We start from the raw sequence: 23,724 nt of genomic DNA on the forward strand, positions 1-23,724 counted from the left end.
TCCCTTTAAATCCTCACCAAGAGGTTGAATTGAAGATGGAGACGAAGAAGAAAACTCTCAGAAAATTTCAAATAGGTTCCATTTTTTAATGATACGTGCTAAATTCCAAACAGATATTAACTAAAAGAAACTCTTGTCAATATTCCGACATTGTGGTACCGATTTGTATTTCATGCTCGTGAAGTGCTTTTTTAGTGCTAACAAAATATCTTTAGAAAATTAATATAAACGCAGACATGGACTTAATCAAATAGGATAAAGCGGATTTGCTCCTCACAACTTTGCACCCAAATTTGAAATTTGAATCACCCTCATTGCAGTTTAGGTTAGATTAAATTAGAATATCATTTGTATAAAAATTTTAAGAAAATAATCTAAACTAGTACATATTTCGCTGCAGGTGATGCGGTTGCTGTGGCCATGGCCTCTCGACTTCTGTTGATTGGGAGCATGGGTTGCCTCTCTCTATTGTATTTCCCTTCTATTTAGACCTCTTTGAGCTTCCTTGCCATAGAGGTTTTATTTTGTAATTTTTGTTCCCGGATTAATAAATAAAATTTGTTCAATTTTCATCATGCATTCAAATTTAATTAATGTATTCTATCATGTATCAAATAAAAAGATGTAAACTAGAATTCTCAAGCACTTCATACGTATGAGATTGATTTACATATTTTGTTTTTATATAATTCTATTATCAAATACAAAACATGAAGAAGTGCTTCAAGGGTTGTCAAATCCAATTTTGTTCAGAAAAAAAAAAAGAAAAAAAAAGCGACATGAACACTGTGGCCCACATGTATTAGACGACTTCGAAATTTTGAAAAGTCAAGTTGTGCTCCACAATGTGTAAACGTTAACATTCAAGCTACAATGTTTGAGACTCAATTTGTTGGGCCAAATTAGTTTTGGTCCAATCCCTTGTTTGGTATATAAATGATTTGGGCCTGAATTGAAAGCACATCAATCCTCTCAAACAATTGCCGTGTTTTGCATGTTGGACTATTTCTATTTCATGCCATAGTGGATAGGACTGGACTATCAGACAAATCCTTTGTTTTAGGAAAAATTAATAATTACATAGACACCCCTCTATGTGTCAAATTCATTGATGTGGGCTTTTGGTAATCACCTCAATTTTGGAGTGTTTTGTGTTTGCTATATGAGCTGCAGACTAATAATTGGAAGCAGCTTAGCATGTGTTCTGATTCTGAACACTTTCTCAATTATGAGGTATTTGATTTTTAGTCAATTCCTGCAACTGTAAACCTATGTTTCACAGACACGAATATGGCACTACGAATACGCGATACAGGATACAGGGAAACAATAAATCTCAAAAAATAGGACATGGAACATGGCAATTACTTTTTTTTTATATATAACTAGCCTCTCTGCACGCGCTTCCGCGCATGCGAGAGGTTTTTTTTTTTTAAAAATTTAAATTTATTTTAGAATTAAAAAAGATAATGGATATTTGTGTTTCATAAAAATAGGATCCATTATCTGAATTTTCTTTTAATTTTAATTTTTTTAATACGAAAAATTGTGAATTTACCATATTATCCTCATTTAATTAATAATTTCAATTCTTAATGTTTGCATTAACCAAGGGCATTTTCTGGTATTTTAAATGTTTCACCATTCTCTGCCTTTTGCTTTATATATATAGATAATTCTTATATATTTTTATTTAAAAAATAAATAAAATATTGATGTTCGTACTCCAATTTCACAAGAGCATATAGTGAAATTCAAGTTTTCCAAGCCTTTCAAATGGAGTTTATTAATTTTATATGAATTATAATTGAATTAACATATTACTTTGGACACGGATGCTCAATGAGTATTTGAGGAGTGTCCGAGTATCCGACACTTCGACCCTTGGACTTAGTGTGGTGTCTGTACAACACAGCTGTAAACTTCTTTCTGAATGCCACAGCCCACAGGAAGCTTTCAGCTAAACCTCCTTGAGAGACTTTGTCTTCCCTAACCATTTTCAGAAGAAGAAAAAAACCATTTATATACAAGGAAGGAAACTAACACTGTAATTTAACGTTTTAAAAAAAACCACTCTGTTTTAACATTTTGTCCAAAGGAGCATTGATGATCTGGTGATGCACTTCTTGCTAGTAATAAAATTGGAAGGTGCACAGAATTCATCTATAATGTGGTACCTTTCCTCTGATTGCAATCTCTCTTGATGCTTTTTTTATTTATTAAAAGAAAATACAGCACATAGTTTCACATGGCAAAATTATATTTTTGATCCTGCTATTTTCACTCATTTTCCACTTTGATATAGTTCATGATTTTCCTACATAAACTGGGACTTGGTTTGCTGTAAGTCCCTTGCTCATGTAAAGTTCCGAATTATTATTTGTTTCCTTATGAAAGCATGCATAAGTTATTTGACATAAACTTCAAATTTAGACTTGATCAAAAGAGTCGATGACAATGCTAGCCTTGTTGATGATCTGCTTGGAGTCAGTAGGACTCGGTTAGTCTGTAGTGAGTAGTTGCTGTGTGTTCTTGGGGTTTTACCCCCCAGTTCATTTAAAAAAAAAAAACAAAGAGTCGATGACAACCATGACATGTTAAAGATTTACCCCACTGCCAAATTAAACAGGTACAGTCTTCAAAGAACACGCATTTCCACCAACAATAGCGTAAATGCTCTGCTGAGAAAAGGCAAAAACACAAGTGGTTCATGCATTTACAGTTTTTTTCTTGGTCCCCCATTCTGCAATCTGAACTTGGCCATTCAATTTACAGCTAATGCATGTTGGTAAAGTTGATGATGAGTGTGGCATAGTAACGTTGTACATGTCCTTAATTGTTTGCACCCCACTTGCAAAAGCTACAATTCAAGCTTGAATCAGAATCCATTTCTGCCATAGTTAATTGCATGACTGGCTGCTGCTACAGTTCTGTCAACCAAAAAGAAAAAAAAGAAGAAAAAAACTGATAAAAAAATTGCTGGCTAATTAGGCCTCATCTGCACTGGCCATGCATGCTAATATTGCAGCTAATTAAGGCCTCATTTTTTTGTAAAGACCACTGACCTACCAAACACCATCGACCAGATGCCAATGTCCTACAAAGCATTGGCCACCACCTGAGTTTGGAAACTCTGTGTTTTCTTCAAATTAATGCAGTTGAGGTAAGTAGAAATGTATTTATGAATTAAATCACTAATTAATGCCTGATTCTCCCACCAAGAAAATTGTTCACTGGGTAATGATTTAGGCATGATCAGAACCGCTGCTCCTTTATTCAATCAATTCTGAACGACATAAATAGATGGGGTCTGAGTCTAAGCATCATCACACAAATTAAACATGGAAGCAAAAACCTCTGTGTTTCTAGCATTGGCAATATGCTCATTGTTCATCAATTTGGCCCAATGCAGCCAACTAATCTACCAGAGCAAGTGGAAGCTGCTGAAGAGAAGCATTGGAGTCTCAGCAATGCACATGGCATTGTTACCAAATGACAAAGTCATCATCTTTGACAGAACAGATGCTGGTCCATCCAACCTCTCTCTTCCACAAGAGAATTGCGCAAGAGTTCATCATCAATCAGCTCATGAAGCCACTGATTGCTATGCTCATTCTGTTGAATTCAACCCCGCAAACCGCGATTTTCGACCGCTTACTATATCAACCGATACATGGTGTTCTTCAGGTGCATTGTCACAAGATGGTGTGCTTATACAAAGTGGAGGGTATGATGATGGATACAAAGTTGTTAGGTACTTCAAGCCCTGCTTAGACTGTGATTGGATTGAGGAACAAAATGGCCTTATTGTACCAAGATGGTATGCTTCCAATCAAGTCTTACCAGATGGAAGAATCATTGTTGTTGGTGGGAGATTTCAATTCAATTATGAGTTCATCCCCAAAACCTCAACTAATGACAAGAAGCTATACCAACTTCCATTCCTTGAAGAAACAATGCACTTGCCAAAGGTACCCAACAATTTGTACCCTTTTTTACACCTCTCAACTGATGGGAATCTCTTCATTTTCGCAAATGACCGCGCAATTCTTTTCGATTATGTGCACAACAAAGTTGTTACAAAGTTTCCAGTCATGCCAGGAGGTGTTTCTAGAAACTATCCAAGCACAGGCTCATCTGCCCTGCTTCCTATTAGCCTTGTGGGAAATAACAGCTCTCCAAGTGTTGAAGTTTTGGTCTGTGGAGGGACATTTCCTGATTCAAATGTAAAGGCCAATGCTGGCATATACATGCCTGCATCAAAAAGCTGTGGTAGATTAATAATCACAGAAAAAAACCCAAATTGGGAAATGGAGGAAATGCCCATCAACAGAGTCATGGGTGACATGATTTTGCTGCCAACAGGGGATGTGCTGATCATAAATGGTGCGGCTAGTGGAACCGCTGGCTGGGCAGTGGCAAGAGAACCGGTTCTGAACCCGGTTCTTTACAAACCAAACCATGAAAAAACCGGCCGGTTTGAGCTCATGAACCCTACAACTATACCTCGCTTGTATCACTCAACAGCACATTTGCTATCTGATGGGAGAGTTTTGGTTGGTGGCAGCAACCCAAATGTGAACTACAATTTCACTACTTTGTACCCTACTGAGCTCAGTCTAGAAGCATTTTATCCACCATATTTGAGCACATCATCAAAGTCCAGGCCATCAATAAATTCAATCAAACCGGGAGTGGATCTTACTTACTTGCAGAAATTTTACCTGGGATTTAAGACAAATTATGTGCCGGACAAGATTTACGTGACCATGGTGGCTCCATCATTTACTACACATTCTTTTGCCATGAACCAGAGGGTGCTAGTTTTGGACTTCAGCCAAGTGGGGAAAAATGGCAATTTATCTGGTTCTAAAGGCTACATAAATCTCGAGGGTTTTGCACCAGCAAGGCCTGAATTGGCACCACCAGGATATTACTTATTGTTTGTGGTGTGTGATGGGATACCAAGTAGAGGAATGTGGGTTCGCATTAAGAAGTTGTGATTGAGTATGGCTATAAATGATGAAGGTGAATTAATTAACCTGAGATCTCTGATTATATTTATTTTCATGTGTCATTTATAATTTACATACAGAAAAATTCAGCATAAATCTAACGTATAGTTACTTGTCAATGAGAGAAGTTTCATTAAGAATAAACTTACAAATAAAAAAGGTTAAAGATTAGTTTAACATCACCTCAAAGAGTGGAAAAAAAACTTCCTTAGATTTGGCCCTCACAATTTTTCGTTGTTGTCAATCTTTTCTTGTATCAGTTGAAATATAAGGCAATAAAACCTTATAATTACAGTACTGGCCACCCAAAAGACAAGCTACTAACTCCGCCATTAACATAGTACGTATGTTTTGCCAAAAAAGAAAAAAGAAAAAAGAAAACCTAGTACACATACATGCCCACAATATGTGCTTTAGAGTGAGCTGATCAAAAGACCTCTTTGAATATGGGACGCAAGATTAGGACATTGTTATGGTTAGTTAATTAGTATCATGATGCATCCCGGAAACACGATAAAAGGGATCGATGAACGTCAAATCTTAAAAGAAGAACTAAAATCCGCTACCCATTCTGAGATCCACTAGATGAAAATATTCTCAGTAACTTCATTCATATAAAAACTTTTAATTTTCAATACCTGAAAAATAGGGGCCTTACACGGTGAGCACCCTCCTTCCTTTGCTCCGTTATTTTTTATTTTTTTCTTCTTTGTGTAATGTTGTTTTGTGCTTGATCCAACCGGCAGCTATAGAATGTGGGCGGTTTGAATGGGGGATGGGTGGAAAGTGGTGGGTCGTGAGTTGCAGAGAGAGGGGAGAGAGTTTTCCAACAACAAAAAAATTTAATTTTTTTCTTCAATTTTTTCAATTATTTTAATTTTTAATTGATTCTTTAATTTTTTATTTTTTATAATTTATTTTTATCAACCTATGTGGGACAATACATTTGAGTTTAGGTGAGCCATTGATTCCATGTCATCATTTAGGGCATGTTTACGTATCAGTAATGGAGAAAGTAAGGAATCAGATAATTTAGGAATCGGGGAACTACTGAATCGGTATGGGAAGAATAATTCCCATTAAGCTGTTTACTAAACATACGAAATTAGTAAAGGAATGGGGTTGATTCCCATTGTTATTGTTTACTAATTTTCATGAATCAGAATCCAAATTAATTTGATTACTAAAATGCCCTACACATTTTCACCACATCACATATATAAAATTCACCCAAAACCAAAAGCTATAGGAAAAGGGGTTTTGAATTAATCAGTAAGAGGGAATCCGCTATCAAAGAAAATTATCAGCAATTTATTCTGAACCAAAAGCTAGACAAGCTAACCTGGCTAAGAAATCTTTGATCAAGTGAGATAAAATTCACAAAAGAAGTCACCTAAGGGCTAAGCAGTTGCAAAGAGCACATCCAAAACTAACATAAGCAAATAAAATTCACAAAATAAACTCCAATAAATATTTATCTTTCACCTACGTAACTAGTAAATAATCAAATAATAATAATTTGCATAATCTTCATACGATTAAATACAAAATAGTCAAACTACCAAAAGAAGAGATATATAATCTCCACAAAAGTCATTCACCCATTACTCATCAATCGCAATCACTATAAGCCATGCTCCATAAGATTAAATACATAATCTTTTTTTTCTTCATCAGTCATGGTAAAGAAGACCCTCAGCAAATCGTGCTCTTTGGCTAAAATATTGGTGATACGAAATACTTGCAAAGGAGTTAGGAATTCTATTTTCCTCAATTCACCACCAAGTTTAGCTTGCATATCAGCAAGATCCTTCTCTGTTGAAAGAACATTAACCAAACCTGCAAGTTGAGGTGCCATTCCGGCTACGGCTTCAGCCATAAGTCCAAATTTGTTAGACATTTCATTCAAAGCATTTACCTTCCTACGAGGATTACTTGGACCACTTGCTACATCTTGTGCGGGTCTCTTCTGTTGGGCACGTTGTTGGGCACTTGAGGGTTGGGGATTTGGTTGTGTAAAAGTTGTCTCATCATCTTCTAAATCCTCAACATCATCAAATTGAGATCCGTCATATTCTGAACCCCCATATTGTGACCCACCATCAGGATGTGAAAACATCTCCTCAATAAAATCATCACCCACACTTCTATTCTGATGAACACTTGCATCATCTCGCCTAACGTCTTCTTCATCATCATCAGCATTTCCAGCATTTGTTCCAATAGCACGATCTTTTCCGTATATCTCTCCAAGTGCATAGTAATGTGGAAACGACTTGCCATACAAACCACTTGCATCCTTTTTATTCTACAATTACAATATATATATATATATATATATCTGCATTAGTATTCTTAAATGAATATTAAAGACATAGCATAACATATGTAATTCTTAGGACGATAACCCCCACAAGTTAAGGGAATCATCAACCCCCATTAGTTGAGGAAATGGTCAAAGTACATTTCATACGATTGTCAATAATACCTCAAATGGTTTACTAGTTGAAAGCCCTACACCAAAATTCAAAATTAAATGCAAACTAGCCTAACTACAAAACAATAAAATCTTGTTAAATCACAAGTAAAAACATGAAGAAATTCCTTGGAATATTAAGCTTTAGACAAAAACTGACGCTGCAATTGGAACTCCAAACGGCAGCAATCACTTTGTAGTAATTACCTAAACAAACTGCAAGTCTTAGAATAGTAACACTAAGAAATTCATAAACAGAAGATAATGACATTCCACTTTGACAAAATACATTCTGCACCAGCTATAAGATTTTCCAAACCCAACGCCATCTCTCTTCATTCATATACTACCAACATGGTTAACTATGACAATATCATCAATTTATTTATCCATGATCATACTTTGTTTTGCGATGAATGTGAAGACAGAAGATAGAAGAAAAAGAAAAAGGTGGATAGATAGATAGATGGAGTGACTTACATAGTTTCTGCTGCTCCAGGGAGGCTGTGTTGTAACGTTAAGGGTTTGAGTTGTTTGAACTCCTTCTGGCGTGTATTTTTATTTTTTTTAGGGTTTGAGTTATTTTGGAATTATAGTAAAGTGGTAAGGGTATTTTTGGAAGTTAATAAGAGAAAGCAGGAATGGGAATCGTATCGACTAGTCCCCCCTAGTCGATCTGATACCTAGTTTTGAGGGAATGTGATTACGGATTTTGAGGTGGGGCCCACTTATTTTTTCATTCCTGATTGCAAGTAAACGCAGGGGAAGTCAGGAATGGAAATCATTCCCTTTCCTCTCATACCCATTACTGATAGAAAAATCAAATTTTAGGTACGAAGTTGAGACGAAAAAAACTTCGTGTAGTAAAGTCATAATTTCAGGAAACTTTTGGGTAGTAAAGTGAAATTAACCATTTATTTTAATATGCACAAAATTCAAAATTCCAACAAGATAATTTCATCTTACACCAACCGTTGGATTATATTCTATCATCTCAATCTTATCCATCGGACTATTATCAATGATTTGCACAAAATCTAAAAATACGAGAAGATAAGATTTCAGGGGTCTATCCAATTCTAACTTTTAAAGACTTTTTGTAAGTGAGTGACATTGAAGGAGTTGACAAATTCTTAATGACTTTTACATACTTTAGTCATAGAATTTTACATACTTTTATATACTTTTTTAAATATTTATTTTATGAATAGTATTTTATACTTTAGAAAAATGTTCTCTCACATCTCTCTCTCTCTGCCCATTCGCATTCTCTCTGTGGCCTGAATGTACCCTCAGCATCAATGTACACTGCTTTTCCCTCACCAGCTCCTTGATCTAATGGGAGTTGAAACATCAAAATGAATTAGAAGTGCACTATAGTGAATCGAAATTATAGATTGTAGTTGGGTGGTTTCTGTTGGCATGACTTGTGGATATTGACTTACTTTCCTTACACATCAAGAATTTCTATTATAATTGTAATTGATTTACTTTAATACCTGATTTCTTACTGTAAATAGATTTATGAATTTATTATTTACTTGCCCATTCAAGTTTCGTTATATTATAAATATGACCTCTGACAAGGAAAAAATACACCGAAAATTCCCACAAACAAATATTCTCTCATAATTTTCCATATTTTAGCAGTTTCTGTACCAGCACAACATGTTAAAGAGAAAAGAAAGTCACTTACTTGGCAAGTGACACAAAGCGTGCGACACAGCTGGGTCTTTCCAGAAAGGAACGCACCAGATATCTCAGTAATAGATCCAGTATCGATTCCTCCTGTCAGAAGAAAACCACGCGGAAACTTTGATACTACAGAAATATCAACTGAAGTTTAAAGTGTTACATTCCTATTGATAAAACAAGGACTCAATTCTAAGACCTGGCAAGTTCTTGAAATTGGAGACAGGTCTTGGTTAAAAAAAGAAGAATACTGGAAACTGACCCTCCAATATCTTATCAAGTTGTGGTGAGAAATTGGAGAGAGGGCAGGCTGGGGTTGGGGATGTAATCAAGTGGCTGGCTGCGGATGAAAGCTGCACCTTGGCAACGGCCAAACCTGCAGTACAATCGAATCATTGATAAAGTCTTGGGTAAATTAGCAAGACTTTTAGTGTTAAGAATTATTTAAAAATCATTCATTTAACAAAGTTTTCAAAAATCATAAACTTTTTGAATATCACAAAATCTTTTAAACAATACTTAAAATCACAATTGAATACCACCAAATTTTTAAAAACTATTTTAAAGTCAAAATTGAATACCTCCCAACGTTATACTCCCTTCATCTCGCACCAACTGTTAAATCAAATTCTCTCTTCTTAGGGGGTGTATTCAATTTAGATTTTAAAAGAATTTGAAGAAGTTTAAAAGTTCATGACAGGACTCAACCCAAATTCCACTTTAGAATCCGAGCCGAACCCTGTGCGTGTCCGACACTTGGCGGGTGTCGGGCACAATCACTAAATTGCCCTTCTAGTTAAAATTCAAGTTTATTACAAGTTCGACTTCTACCGAAAATTCGACAGAGTCTCTCCTGTAATTTGATCATTTCCCAACATTTCAACCTATCAAAAGCATATATATACATATCCCAACTGCCAACATGCATTCATATTACATCCAAACTAATCAACTGAACTAAACGGCTTCAGGCTAAACAGAAAGTCCTAGGGCAATTCATTAGAGCAACTAATTCAAGAATTTACAACAGCACAATTTGTTCTCAAATCAAAATCATACATCAGAGAGAGAGAGAGAGAGAGAGAGAGAGAGTGGAGCAGAGTATGGAATCTGCCCGGAGGTGGCGCTCTGGTGTATGTCTAATGCATGGAGGCGCAAAACATTCAAAAATGTGAGCAAAATAATATATGAACATACTAACCCCACTGTAAAAACGTTTAGAAAACTCATTATGCATACTATATTTGTACAGAAGTCAAACACACATATTTATATTGATATAATCACTCACACACTCACAGAAATCATCAAATAGTTTAAACATTGAAAGATAAAGATTTCTCTACCACCTAGGTATACCCATTTTATTTCCGTCAATTCCCATATTTATCCGTCAATTCCTCGTGCCACTGAAGCAACACGTCCTCGCAGGCCTCAGGAAACACAAAGTCAACTCGAGCCGCAATCCTCGCAGAATTCAGGGGACATTTAGTCGGCATGATCCGCATTCTTCGCTCCCACGGTCTCGGTGTACCCGAAACTCGTGGGGCAAATGTCAAGTGCGTTGACAAAACCGAAGGCAACTAGGATGTCCGTGGACATCGTCATATCCGAAGGCAACATTTTAATCCGAAGGCAACCTTGGGTACCTAGGGTGGTTTTTAAAATAAATATATGCTTATGAAAAAGATTGAAATTTATAAAATTATTTCTTAATTATCCTTAAATCCTGCTGCCACTCAATCCAACAAATTATCTCAATTCTTACTTTCCATACCCCTTTTTAACATATTCAACTAGGGAGCATATAAATAAAAATATTTAAATTCATCAAATCATGCTAGAAAAGCCACAGTCAATAAAACTTATTCAAGATCAAATAAGGAAATTCAATTGCATAAAAATTATTTATAAAACCAAAGTCCACTCACTGAGTGTCCGAGCTAGCTGGACCTTTCAAAGGTCCTTCATGCAAATCAGCTGGTGCCCGAGTACCTTGATTGTTGGAAATGGTGACCGAAGGAGAGAGATCGAAGCCGTAAAGTTCCGAACAAAAATCAGCGAGTTTCCTTCGATTTCCAGTGACTAGAGCGGTGGTTGATGGCGGTGATGGGCTAGGGTGTGACGGCGGCGCTTGGCCGGTCGTTTTGGCACCAGTCTCATCGATCAAGGTGGAGGGTGGCATTGGTTATGGAGGAGAGAAGGTGACGGCTGTGCAAACGGGAATGAGGGGTTTGTCGCAACTGTGAGGGAGGGAGAGAAGAAAGTCAGTTTTTAAAAAATTTGATTTTCGAGAATTACGACTTTGCCCCTCACCATAATTGGATCTTATTTTCTTCGTTATAACTCCGATTTGAGCCCACTATGTGTCTATGGACTCGATTCGACGCGACGGTACAATTGAAATTTTCAAATTCCTTCATGGTCCAAAAGTCAACATTTTCCCTAATAAATTATTCTAGGGGTATTTTAGTCTTTTTCTCCAATAAACTAATAAATTAAAATTAAATTAGGTTTGGGTTACTACAGTTCAAGTGTATTCAATCACGATTTTATAGAAGTCTATACAATTCTGGGTGTATTCAATTTATACTTTTTAAACTTCATTCAAATTTGGATGTATTCAATCACGACTTTAAAAGACTTCATAAAAGTTGGGGTGTATTAAAAAACTAATTGATTTTAAAGGAAATACAAAAAGTGGTGGATTTCATTTGATTATAGATAAATTTTAGGCCATGAAAAAATCTTTGCTTCCCTCCCAGAGATTTTAATAGATATATTATTTTTATTCTCAAGATATGATTTTCACACTTCTACATGGGTATCATGGTTATCACCATGGCCGCCGTAGTCGCTGTCCCCCCACAATCATGGTTGTCGTCGCCACCACAACCAACATTGCCACCACCCTCCAACACCACCACCCACCACCACCACCACCACCATCACCATTACCCCCACCACAACCCCTACTAGAAGCCCCACCATCACCACCACCATAGCCACTGCCAGCATCATCACCATCACCGCCACTGTCGCCGCCGCCATTCCCACTACCATAGCCACTACCTCCACCACCTCACTCCCACCGCCACCACCACTACCACCCCTACCTCCTCTACCACTACCTACCCCACCATCACCCACAAACCGCCATCACCACCGCCATCGCCATCGCCATTGCCGTCATCATCATCCCTAAACCCTTTTTTTTGTTTTGGTGCTATAAACTCCATTAAAATCAATAATAAAACTCTAACATACTCAATTAAAATCTATACACGAATGTAGCTAAAATCTATGTGGAGTTTGTAGAATTCAGTCAAACTCAATTAAATTCAATTAAACCCCATCAACTTTATAATCCTTTTAAAATCAAATTAATACACCTTCCTTAGTCTCATCCGTTATTATTGTTATCTATGGTATCATCATTCAATACGCTTTTTCAGACAAACAGAATAAAAAATTTGTTCTTAATTAAGCAATTGAAAATTGTGCGTGCGTATGGAACAGAAGTTTATTCACTGACAGATAGTTCAAAATATTAAAAATCGTACAACTAGGGCATATGGAAAAATCTTCTTACAGAATAGTTAACAATATTTCCCCAAAAATCCAGCCAACCTGTGTTTATCGCGTGGCCCGCCATTAGACCTAAGTTATCATTTCCCCCAAATTCCAGCCAATCTGTGCTTATCCATGGGACGCCATTAGTCCCACCACGTTTGTACTACAACCTCACCCACTCACTCAATTTCTTCTTCCACTACTTCCCATCCTCTGCCTCCCTCTTGCTTTCTTTTTCTGGCTTTGCTTTCTGCAACCCTTGTGACCTAAAATTTCGTTTAATAGGAAAAAGGTTTAGCCATGGAAGAAATTATACCCTCATCTTCTCCACCCCAACTTTGTCAAGAAAACTCAGTCTCATTCCAACAACGTCTCCAGTTCATAGTTCAGAACAGGCCTGAATGGTGGGTGTATTCGATTTTCTGGCAAGCCTCCAAAGACAGCAATGACCAAGTTGCCTTGTCATGGGCTGGCGGCCATTGCAAAAGCCCTAGGGACTTGGCATCCAAAAGAAGCAACAAAATGGTCAATAATAAACATTTTGTTGAGAGGAAGAAGGTGATTAACAACAGAGAAGCTGAATCACTTTTCCATGAAGAAATGGACTTGGACATGAGGCTGGTTGATCATGTAGTTGGAGATGTTACTGATTCTGAGTGGTTTTACTTTTACAGCATTTCTTTAACCCAGTCATTTGTTGCAGGCCATGCGACAAATAATATTCTGGGCCGTTCGTTTTGCTCTGGTGGTTTTGTTTGGCTTGCAGGTGACCATGAGCTTCAGTTTTATGAGTGTGAGAGAGTGAAAAAGGCTAGAATGCATGGAATTCAATCTCTGGTTTGTATTGCAACTCCTTGTGGGGTTCTTGAGCTGGCTTCTCCGGATGTGATCAAAGAAGATTTGGGTCTTGTGCATCTTTCAAAATCATTATTTCTATCAGACAACAACAGGGTTTCAAAGCAGGACAGCCGTGACGTTAATGCACTTGTTCCTCCCTTGGAAAGTGGGATGTTTTCAGGAGGTCAAAAAGATTTGACCAAACAAGGTAAGCTTGAAATTTGATTGGTAGTTACTATCAAACATTGACCAAAACTGCTGACAATATCATATTTTATTTTAGGACATATGGTTCTAAAATTTCAAACAATTTCTACTGACATTTGATATGTTATTGCAACACTCTCTTTTATACATTTTGACAAGAAGGTGACACAAAAGAAGCTGCACCTATCAATATAGGTGGGTCTTCATCAGACTCTGCCGACAATTTCACCTCTGATAATACAGAGAGTACCCGAATGAAAACGAGAGGAAGATCATCATCAAACCATGCACCACAATTATTAAACCATGTCGAGGCGGAGAGACAGAGGCGGGAGAAGCTTAACCATAGATTTTATGCCCTCCGCTCTGTCGTTCCGAATGTGTCGAAGATGGACAGATCTTCTTTGCTTGCTGATGCTGTGGCATACATCAATCAGCTCAAAGCAAAGACTGAAGAATTGGAGGACAAAATCCAATCACAGCCCCAAAATCCCAAAAGGGGAAATGTGAGCAATGCTGATCATCATCACTATAGCCAAAGCACCAGCCCCATAGTTGATTTTCATCATTCAAACAATAACAATACTAATAGAGCAGCTGCTGCTCTGGAAGTGGATGTGAAGATTTTAGGCTCAGAAGCCGTGATACGAGTTCAGTGTCCAGATCAAGAATACCCGTATGCTAAATTGATGAATGCACTCAAATCCCTTCGGCTACAAGTTTGTCATGCAAGCATTTCAAATGTGAAAGACTTGATGATTCAAAATGTTGTGGTAAGAGTGCCTTATGGGTTCATTAGTGATGAGGCCATGAGAATGGGTATTATAAAAAAATGGTACAATTAGTTTCCCTTTAAGCTAATGATGAGGACAACGATTTCGCTCCTTCTTCTTCTTTTGTCCTTCTTGTTGTAACTCAAAATCCGTGAAAGCTAATATTTGAGGGTACACTTCTTTTCTAATGAGTAGAAAATGCTAGGTTGATTCCTTTTTTGTCGGAACGGTGATTATTTTTTCTAGTAACATAATAGTACGTATGTTCTTTTTGCTAGAAAAGTAAAAAGAAAAACATTTTTTTTTTTTTGGGTCAAAGTAGTAAAAAGAAAAACTTACTACACTGTGACATACGTCCTGCGTCACATACCAGAAATACTACAAGCATTGGCAATCTTAATCTGTTCAATCTTCGTCAATTTGGTCGTTTGTAAGCTACCTGAAGAGAAGAAGTAGGGGAATCTCATCAATGCACATGGCATTGTTACCCAAATCACAAATCCCTTATCTTTGATAAAGCAGGTGCGGGTCCACCCAACCTTTTACTTGTTTAGGACCAAAGATAGGCCCAAGGCAGACAGCTGGAGGCCCATCTGTTTTTGTGGCCCCAATTTCAATCACATGCGCGCAACTGGTTAACTCATGTCATCATTAGTAGATGTAGTTAATTAAGGACTTATTTGGGAGTGATTCTGAGAACTATTTCTTATGTGTTTCTCTATATAATCACTTTAAGTGATTTTAAGTGATTATGGGTAGAAGCACCTCTCATGTGCTTCTCCATAAAATCACTTAAAACCACTTAAAGTGATTATTTGAAGGATTGATTCTCCGTAGAAATGTTTTTTGGCCAATGCAGAATCACTCCCAAACGAGTTATAATTTATTCCTGCACCCGAAGTCTTATGTTCGAATATTCCTTCCTCATTATCAAATGTATACAAAAATAAAAAATAAGCTTATTGCTTGTATAAAAATAAAAAATCTACTTAAGATTTGATTGTATTATTGTATTTATATGCTCATGCAATCATCTGACATTGCAGTTGGAAAAATCAAGGTGTGATTTGCATGTAGTATATATATATATATATATATATATATATATATATATATATTTTCGGGGAATACAAAACCTTTCTTTCTTTTTTTGACCAAGTACGTTATTGTTGTTTAGTGAAAATGACTCAAATGTTCTTTTAGCTGCTCAGTTTGAAAATACGTTATTCCTGACAATTCTATTCAACGTTGAACATCTTATTATTACTCTTATGATTAAGAAAATAAAAAAAATCAACATGTGATAGAATGATTGATCTCGATGCTCTGCGGTTCTCTGCAATTTAAAATCTTATCCATCGGCCAAAACCAAAAACACAAAAAACTTCAGTCAAGAGAAAGAATGAAAGTGGTGAAATAATCACAATGGTAATTTTAGTATGGGAATTGGGCGAATATATGAAAAGAAGACAACTCACAGGACGGGGCAATAATTTGATGGAGATTGATTGGGGAAGAAGAAGACACAACTTGCAGGAAATGGAATACTTAGAAAAACTGAGCTGGAGTTGGGGATTACGGGGTAGCTAGGGGAGGTCAGAGAGAGAGAGAGAGAGAGAGAGAGAGAGAGAGAGAATGTGCAAACATTGCAAGTGAGTTTTAATCTTTTTTAATGTTTACCTAATCTGTTAATGTCTCTAATGATGAAATTAGCCAGCCTGGCTAATGTTGGAGGAGATGCTCCAAATCTTTAATTTTTTTTCCTTGAAAAACTTTCATACTTGGTTCACGATTTTGTCTCATTACTTGTTTGTTTTGAATTTTGTCCACTCCCTCTCATATAACCAAGTTCAAAACAGTCACAAAAACTTATTCGGTGACGGTCCACAAATTTATACTAAAAAAATATTATATTAGTAAATTATACACGTGTTATGAAAATTGGTGGGTTGGGGAAATACGAGTGACAAAACATCTTTGATCTTGGCTTATTTTTTTATTTTTTTTATGACAACTTTGATCTTGGCTTTGGTGTGCCACAAATTCCAATATAAATTAACACTGACATGGCCATGTAACCAAATCGTGAAAACGTCATCGCGATGGTACTCACTTGACCATTGAGCCCAGTTTTTGGACACAAAATTTGTACAAAATTTATGGGGGAATAGTCACACGGAAAAATATCTAGATCAATAAATGAGTCTTGTCGATATGTTTAATAAATGGGTTTTGTCAATCAATTTAATAAATAGTTTTTGGCGTAATCTTTTTATTTTTATTTTAAATTATTTTTGTTTTAATGTTGTCCTTATGTCTTGAATCAAATAACTGTAATTTATGTGATAATTACGAAAAAGAATTGTTTATGACCATAATTAATTAACAAATTAAGTGCTTATGACCATAATGATTTTGGTATATTAATTAGGTTGCCTTTTTTTTCTTTTTCTTTTAATTACATCCATGAATTCTATTGATTGCATCCATAATTTTGTATATTAACGTTGTCTTTTTTTGTTCTTCTTTTAACCCAAAAACAGCGTTGGCTTTCTTTCTTATTGTTTACGACCTCTTTATTTGGTAAATTGAAGAAACAAAAAAAAAGGTATATTGAAAATAACAAAATACCTATATGTCATGTAGATTATATATTATCTCATACTTTCCTCAATAATCAAGTACAATCCTATATTTACCTAGTAAGTTATGTAAATAATCTCACATTTACCTATATATTAGGTACATAAAAATGTCATCAATAGTTCTCTTGTTTATCTTATTTTTCTCAAGTTGTTTATTTGTTGCTATGCTTAAACACCACAAATCAATTTGATAAGATTAAACATATTGTGTTTTCAATATTTGGATGTTTACCTCATGCATAGGTACATCAATTAGTATAATATGTGAGTCTTTACTTTTATTGATTAAATTATATTTTATCCATATATTAGGTAAATATTCACAAGGAAAGAATTCAATCTAATATTGCGTCAGTTTTCGATTTGATCTATCTGTGTATTCAATTTTTATATTGATTCTTATTTTCATTCATATCTATTAATTTTTGCAAAAACGTGCAGAGAGTTTATGTGATATTATTGCAAGTTTTATTGAGCCTAATTATTCTTTATTTTGATGGCTGTCATTGCTTTGAATTTGGGAGAAAAACCTACAGTTTTTTGTAGTAGTATAAATGTATCACTTTAACACCTTGGACGTTAGCTCCTTTTGATTCCAGAATTAGTTAATTGCTATTAACTTCTTTTAGAAGCTTTTGCATTACACATTCAATTACAAGATTTTATTTATTTTTTAATTTATGCAGCTTTAGTTAATAGCAAAATTGTTGATATTGTTAGGTGATTATTGCCTTCAATGTTCTGAATATTTATGCAATTTAATTACATCTTTGTTTTAATGCCTTGGATTCTTTTTAAAGTTGCCAACCCCTATATATTTCAATTTTGCAATCCTTCATATTAGTTTCTTGAGTTAATCTTGATACAAATATATTGAGTGAAAAAAAAAATAATAATAAAGCTTTAGAATATAATAACTGCACATGGAGGACGTACATGCCCTCAATCAAACGACCCAATGAAAGTAGTTGGGGGTACACTGTTCATCATGGGCATGATTTCATCACAGAAATTGATTGTAAGCATGGAAGCAAACACCTCCTCTGCGTTGTTAAAATTCGGATTCGCCATCTTATATATTTAACAGGTCACATCGCAAGTTACGTTCAAACCCTCACCTTCTTCAACCGAAGGTCTAATCATTTAGCATATATATGGGGACAAATAATAGTTGAGAGATAACTGGTGGTGTCGGGAAGCCCTTTCTGAACATAAGACTGTCTCCTTGTGGCCACAGAGATGAAGCACGAGTTCACCTATAAATTTTGTTAGGTGGGAGAATCGCGAGAGGAGGTAGATACATTTTTTATTATTTTTCATTTAATTTCTCTTTGTTCGAAGAGCCATATTTTGAGAGTATTGAACGCGGCGGAGGGGAAAGTACTTATTATTTATATGGTTTTTGGTTTTTTTGGATTGATGAGGGCCCAATTCTAACTTTTAAAATTTTTTTTTTGTAAGTAAGTGACTTTTGTAGAGTTGAAGATTCTTAATAACTCTTACATACTTCATAGAGATAGTGATATACTTTCATATACTTTTATATCTGGTTCCTCATTTTCTTCGATTTGGTGACGTAACAACTTCCGCAGAGAAGTATTTTTCCAATCAGTAGACGTTTTCTTTTCCTTACATAACATTATCCGTGATTTGATTTATTATCAAAAAAGCATAAGATTACAGCCAATGTTAGGAAGAAAAAACAAATCATATCGACTGACAGATAATCAAAGTTCAACGTAATAAAATTGTACTTATATAAAGAAATGAAAGTTGTATTATTATTAGATGGAAGAAAGGTTTATATTCATTGACAGATATAAGCAAAGTTCAAAAATATTAAAAACCGTCCAATTGAAGGGAGAGAAGAAGAAAAATTTCCAAAAATCCAGCCACATTCATAAATCTCTCCTGCGTTTATCACGTGGCACACCATTTGTCTTTGAATTTACACCAGAAGTAAGCATAGATCCAGCACAAGTAGGCCTCCCTTTAAAACTTCAGATCCAAAAAATAGAAAAAATCTCTTATCAGTGGAGTAGTAGGTGTCCCTTTATTAATTCCCATATTCAATCATCACAACTCATCACATCTCACAAACACTGAGGGAACCTCACTCTCAACTCACTCACTTTCTTCTTCTACTTCTTCTCATCCTGTGTCTCTGTACCCAAAAAAACAAAAAAAAGTTTAGCCATGGAAGAGATTATAGCCTCATCTTCTTCACCCCAATTTTGTCAAGAAACCTCAGCCACATGTCAACAGCGTCTCCAGTTCATAGTTCAGAACAGGCCCGAATGGTGGGTGTATGCGACTTTCTGGCAAGCCTCGAAAGACAGCAATGACCAAATCTCTTTGTCATGGGCTGGTGGCCATTTCAAAAGCTCCAAGGACTTGGCATCCAAGAGAAGCAACAAAGTGATGAACAACTACCAACCCAAATTTGGGTTCAACAATGTGGAGAGGAAGAAGGTGATTAACAGAGGATGTGCTGAATCTCTTTTCCCGGAAGACTTGGAGGACTTGGACATGAGGCTGGTGGATCATGGAGTTGGAGATGTTACTGACTCTGAGTGGTTTTACTTTTACAGCGTTTCTTTAACCCAGTCATTTGCTGCAGGCCATGCCACTAACAACATTTTGGGTCGAGCATTTTGTTCTGGTGGTTTTGTTTGGCTTGCAGGTGCTCATGAGCTTCAATTTTATGAGTGCGAGAGAGTGAAAGAAGCTAGAATGCATGGAATTCAAACTTTGGTTTGTATTGCAACTCCATGTGGGGTGCTTGAACTGGCTTCTCTGGATGTGATCAAAGAAGATTGGGGTCTTGTGCACCTGTCCAAATCACTCTTCGGATCAGAAAACAACAGGATCTCCAAGCAAGGCAGCCGTGACGGCAATGCACCTGTTCCTTTCCCGGAAAGTGGGATGTTTTCAGGACCTCAAAAAGACTTCCCCAGACAAGGTAAGCATCAAGTGTAAGTTAATAGAGAGTGGCTGATACCATATTATATCAAATATTGACAAAAAAAATGCTGACAATGACATGGTAAATTATTTTAAACATTTCGTTGAAAATTTTCAAACAATTTCTCTTGACCAGAGGGTGATACAAAAGAAGCTGCACCTATCAATATTGGTGGCTCCTCATCAGACTCACCTTCTGATTCTGTTGGCAATTTCACTTCTGAAAACACAGAGAGGACTCGATTGAAAAAGAGAGGAAGATCAACAAACCATGGACCAGGTAGAGAATCACAATTGTTAAACCATGTTGAGGCTGAGAGACAGAGGCGAGAGAAGCTTAACCATCGCTTCTACGTCCTCCGCTCTGTTGTTCCGAATGTGTCGAAGATGGACAGATCTTCTTTGCTTGCAGATGCTGTGGCATACATCAATCAACTCAAATCAAAGGTCGAAGAATTGGAGGCCAAAATCCAATCACAACCCCAAAATCCCAACATGGGAAATGTGAGCAATCTTGATCATCACAGCAGCCAAAGCACCAGCTCCATTGTTGATTTTCATCATTCAAGTAGTAATAATAATAATAATAATAATAATAATAATAATAATAATAATAAAGGAGCTGGTGTTGTGGAAGTGGATGTAAAGATTTTGGGATCGGAAGCGATGATTCGTGTTCAGTGTCCAGATCAAGATTACCCATATGCTAAGTTGATGAATGCGCTCAAATCCCTGGGGTTACAAGTTTATCATGCAAGCATTTCAAGTGTAAAAGAGATGATGATTCAAGATATTGTGGCAAGAGTGCCTTATGGGTTCACTAGTGAGGAGGCCATGAGAATGGGTATTATAAAAAGGTGGTACAACTAGAAATTATAAGTAAACCAGTAACTAGTTTTTCTGTAAGCTAACGAGGACAATATGATTATCCTCATTCTCCTTCTGTAGAGTTGTTTTCAAATTAATAATTTCTTAGCCTACCCACCACCTGCTCTGTACGCATTTGAATCAATTCCGAAAAATGCTTTGGTGTTTGGCAAAAAAAGGAAAAAGAGAAAATGCTATACGGTATAGTGTACTTTTGTACATGAAATAAATGCACTAAACACTACCCGCCCAATGCAAGCACGTGCAATGTGTAATTTTTTTTATGGCTTTTATTACAAATGGTGAAATTTATGAAATTATCATATTTCATTCTTAGTTGTTTTTTATAATACTAACGATCCTTAAGGTTATTCTCTACGCATCAAAATGGTCATTATTTACATTATTTTTTTTTGTTAAAATGCTGATAACATATATGTGGGGCCATACATCTAATATTATAGTGCCATGTAGCTTTGATAAAATATTTAATATATTTAAAAATTAATTATTTTTTTTTTAGTATAAAGAAAAAGGAAATTAAAACTTGAATTTAAATATATAAAAACCTGCCGCCAGCCCTCCCCTTCCGTCTCCTCCTCTGCCATCTTCGCCTTATGTTCTCTCTTCTCCTCTCCCTCTGTTCTCTCTCTCCTTCTAGAGAAGCGTCGGCGGACCTGTCTTACCATTTCTCATTACTGTGGCTGCATGGTTGACCCCAACATATCCACAGTTCATGTCGAGTAGCTGCATCTGGGTTAATGAATCACATGCCCAACTCATGTGCAGCTACAGGTAAACACCAATTCAACTTCTACCATCACAGCAACCACAAACCATTTCAAGTTCATAACAAAGGGCCATACCCATTCCAGATTTGGACCCCTATGCCTTCCTCAACCATTAAAACCGATTATGTTCTTGCATCAAATCCCAACCCGGTTATATGCTTGCCTGACCATCACCCCCCAATCTGAGGAGAGAGAGAGGATGGAGGGCGGAGGGTTGGCACGGTGGGGCGACATGTTGGAAGAAAGAGGGCGAGAGAGAGTTTTTTTTAAAAAAAGTTTTAATCTTATCTTTTAAAATAATAATAATAATATTCTTTTTTTAAAAAATATATATATATATTTTTAAACTACGTGGCTAAATATTATTGGATGTGTGGCCCACATATATGCCATGTCAGCTATTTAACAGAAAATTTGACAAAAGTTAACAGCAGAGACCATTTTGATGTGTGGAGTATAATCTTAAGGACCATTAATGTTACAAAAAAAATTAAGGATGAAAGACTATAATTTCGCAAACCTGAGGGACTATTTGTGATTTAAAAAATTTACATTTATTTATTTAAACAATTGGCATTGAACATGGTTTTCAAATTGTGTTTATATTTTTTATTAAAAAAATATAGGGTTAATTACACTTTAGTACCCTAAAGTTATACTCTTAAGACATGTTAGTCTCTACCTTTTCAATTCTTACAATAACATACCCCCGAATTTTTAAATTTGTTACAATATGATTCCACCGTTAAGGTTTGGCACTGTGGGTCTCACAATTTTTAATTTTTATTAATTTTACACCAAAAAAAAAACCATTTTTTTAAAAGAATAAATATATATATATATATATATATATATATATCTCTTCTCCCTACATTCCCCCATGACCACCCCCCCTCCAACCCCCACAAACCCAGAACCCTTCCCCCTAGGCGATTTTCTTATTCTCCCACGCCATGCGATTTCTTCTCCCTCCACCCCCTGCGATTAGGCAATTACTGATGAAAAGGGTTGTGGTTTGTTTCTGACTGGATGGTGAGGCCCAGTGTGGAAGAATGTGTAGAGAAGTGATGGAAAACGAGGCTGAAAGTTTTCATTCTTCTCTTCGAAAAACCCCCCAATCATTCTCAGGCCTTTTTTGTCAGCCATCGCAGAATAAATTTCAAGGCTTTCAACGCTTGCTTTATGTTCTGGGGATGGAGGTAGAGGTCTCCGGTTCGTACCGTGGTTGAAACATTGTATAGTTTTAGAAATTGTCTTTCAACCCTTACTTTAAGACGTTATTCTCCTAAATGTTGAGGCAAAGAGCAATTGAGCTGTTATCGGTTTAATAAATGATTAATGGTGAATTGCGCACTTGACTAGTATGATTAATGGCAATTGTTTGGTTTATTTATTTATTAATATTTTAATTAATTTAAAATTAAGAAAAATTAAAAAATGTGAGACCTATAGTGCCATGTAGGCAACTAACGGAGAGATCTGATGGAAACCTTAACGGCCGAACTACATTCTAACAAATTTAAAAGTTCGGGGTATGTTATTGTAAAAATTGAAAAAATATGGACTAATATGTTTTAAGGATGTAACTACAGGATACTAAAGTGTAATTAACTCAAAAATATATACCCTATTGAGTACGATTTTGAAACTATGCTCAGCTCACACATGTGGAATCAATTTATCTAACACTTAAGTCATTTGTCAAAATAAAAACACAAATGGTTCATTCGTACTCTAAATACTTGCCACAAAGCAACACATTTGTACTCTACAATTAAAGGAAAGGGCTATACACTGACTACTTTAAAGTAATGATACCGTGGGCATCGTCACATAACACGATTATCCGTGTTGTTTGACATAAAGGACACAAAGGACACAAAT

General features: G+C 36.0%; 3 protein-coding genes across 4 annotated transcripts; all 3 read left to right on the forward strand.

Moving 5' to 3' along the window:
• LOC18776487 (aldehyde oxidase GLOX1) lies at positions 2,397–5,091 on the forward strand. Its single transcript, XM_020564331.1, has one exon. It carries the CDS (start codon positions 3,342–3,344, stop codon positions 5,001–5,003), a length of 1,662 nt encoding a protein of 553 aa, XP_020419920.1. The 5' UTR covers positions 2,397–3,341; the 3' UTR covers positions 5,004–5,091.
• Positions 12,843–14,747, forward strand: LOC18775888 (transcription factor MYC3). Of its 2 annotated transcripts, none has more exons than XM_007210056.2 (2): positions 12,843–13,801; positions 13,960–14,747. In XM_007210056.2, the coding sequence occupies exons 1-2, from the start codon at positions 13,057–13,059 to the stop codon at positions 14,643–14,645; spliced, it is 1,431 nt and encodes a 476-aa protein (XP_007210118.1). In that variant the 5' UTR covers positions 12,843–13,056; the 3' UTR covers positions 14,646–14,747. The 2 variants fall into 2 exon arrangements, with proteins under 2 accessions (XP_007210118.1, XP_020418948.1); XM_020563359.1 differs by having other exon boundaries at positions 12,857–13,801; positions 13,963–14,747.
• Positions 18,900–21,302, forward strand: LOC18776941 (transcription factor bHLH14). Its single transcript, XM_020563361.1, has 2 exons — positions 18,900–20,180; positions 20,319–21,302. The coding sequence occupies exons 1-2, from the start codon at positions 19,415–19,417 to the stop codon at positions 21,050–21,052; spliced, it is 1,500 nt and encodes a 499-aa protein (XP_020418950.1). The 5' UTR covers positions 18,900–19,414; the 3' UTR covers positions 21,053–21,302.

This window comes from Prunus persica, chromosome G5 (assembly GCF_000346465.2).
Source record: "Prunus persica cultivar Lovell chromosome G5, Prunus_persica_NCBIv2, whole genome shotgun sequence".
Classification (NCBI taxonomy): Eukaryota; Viridiplantae; Streptophyta; class Magnoliopsida; order Rosales; family Rosaceae; genus Prunus; species Prunus persica.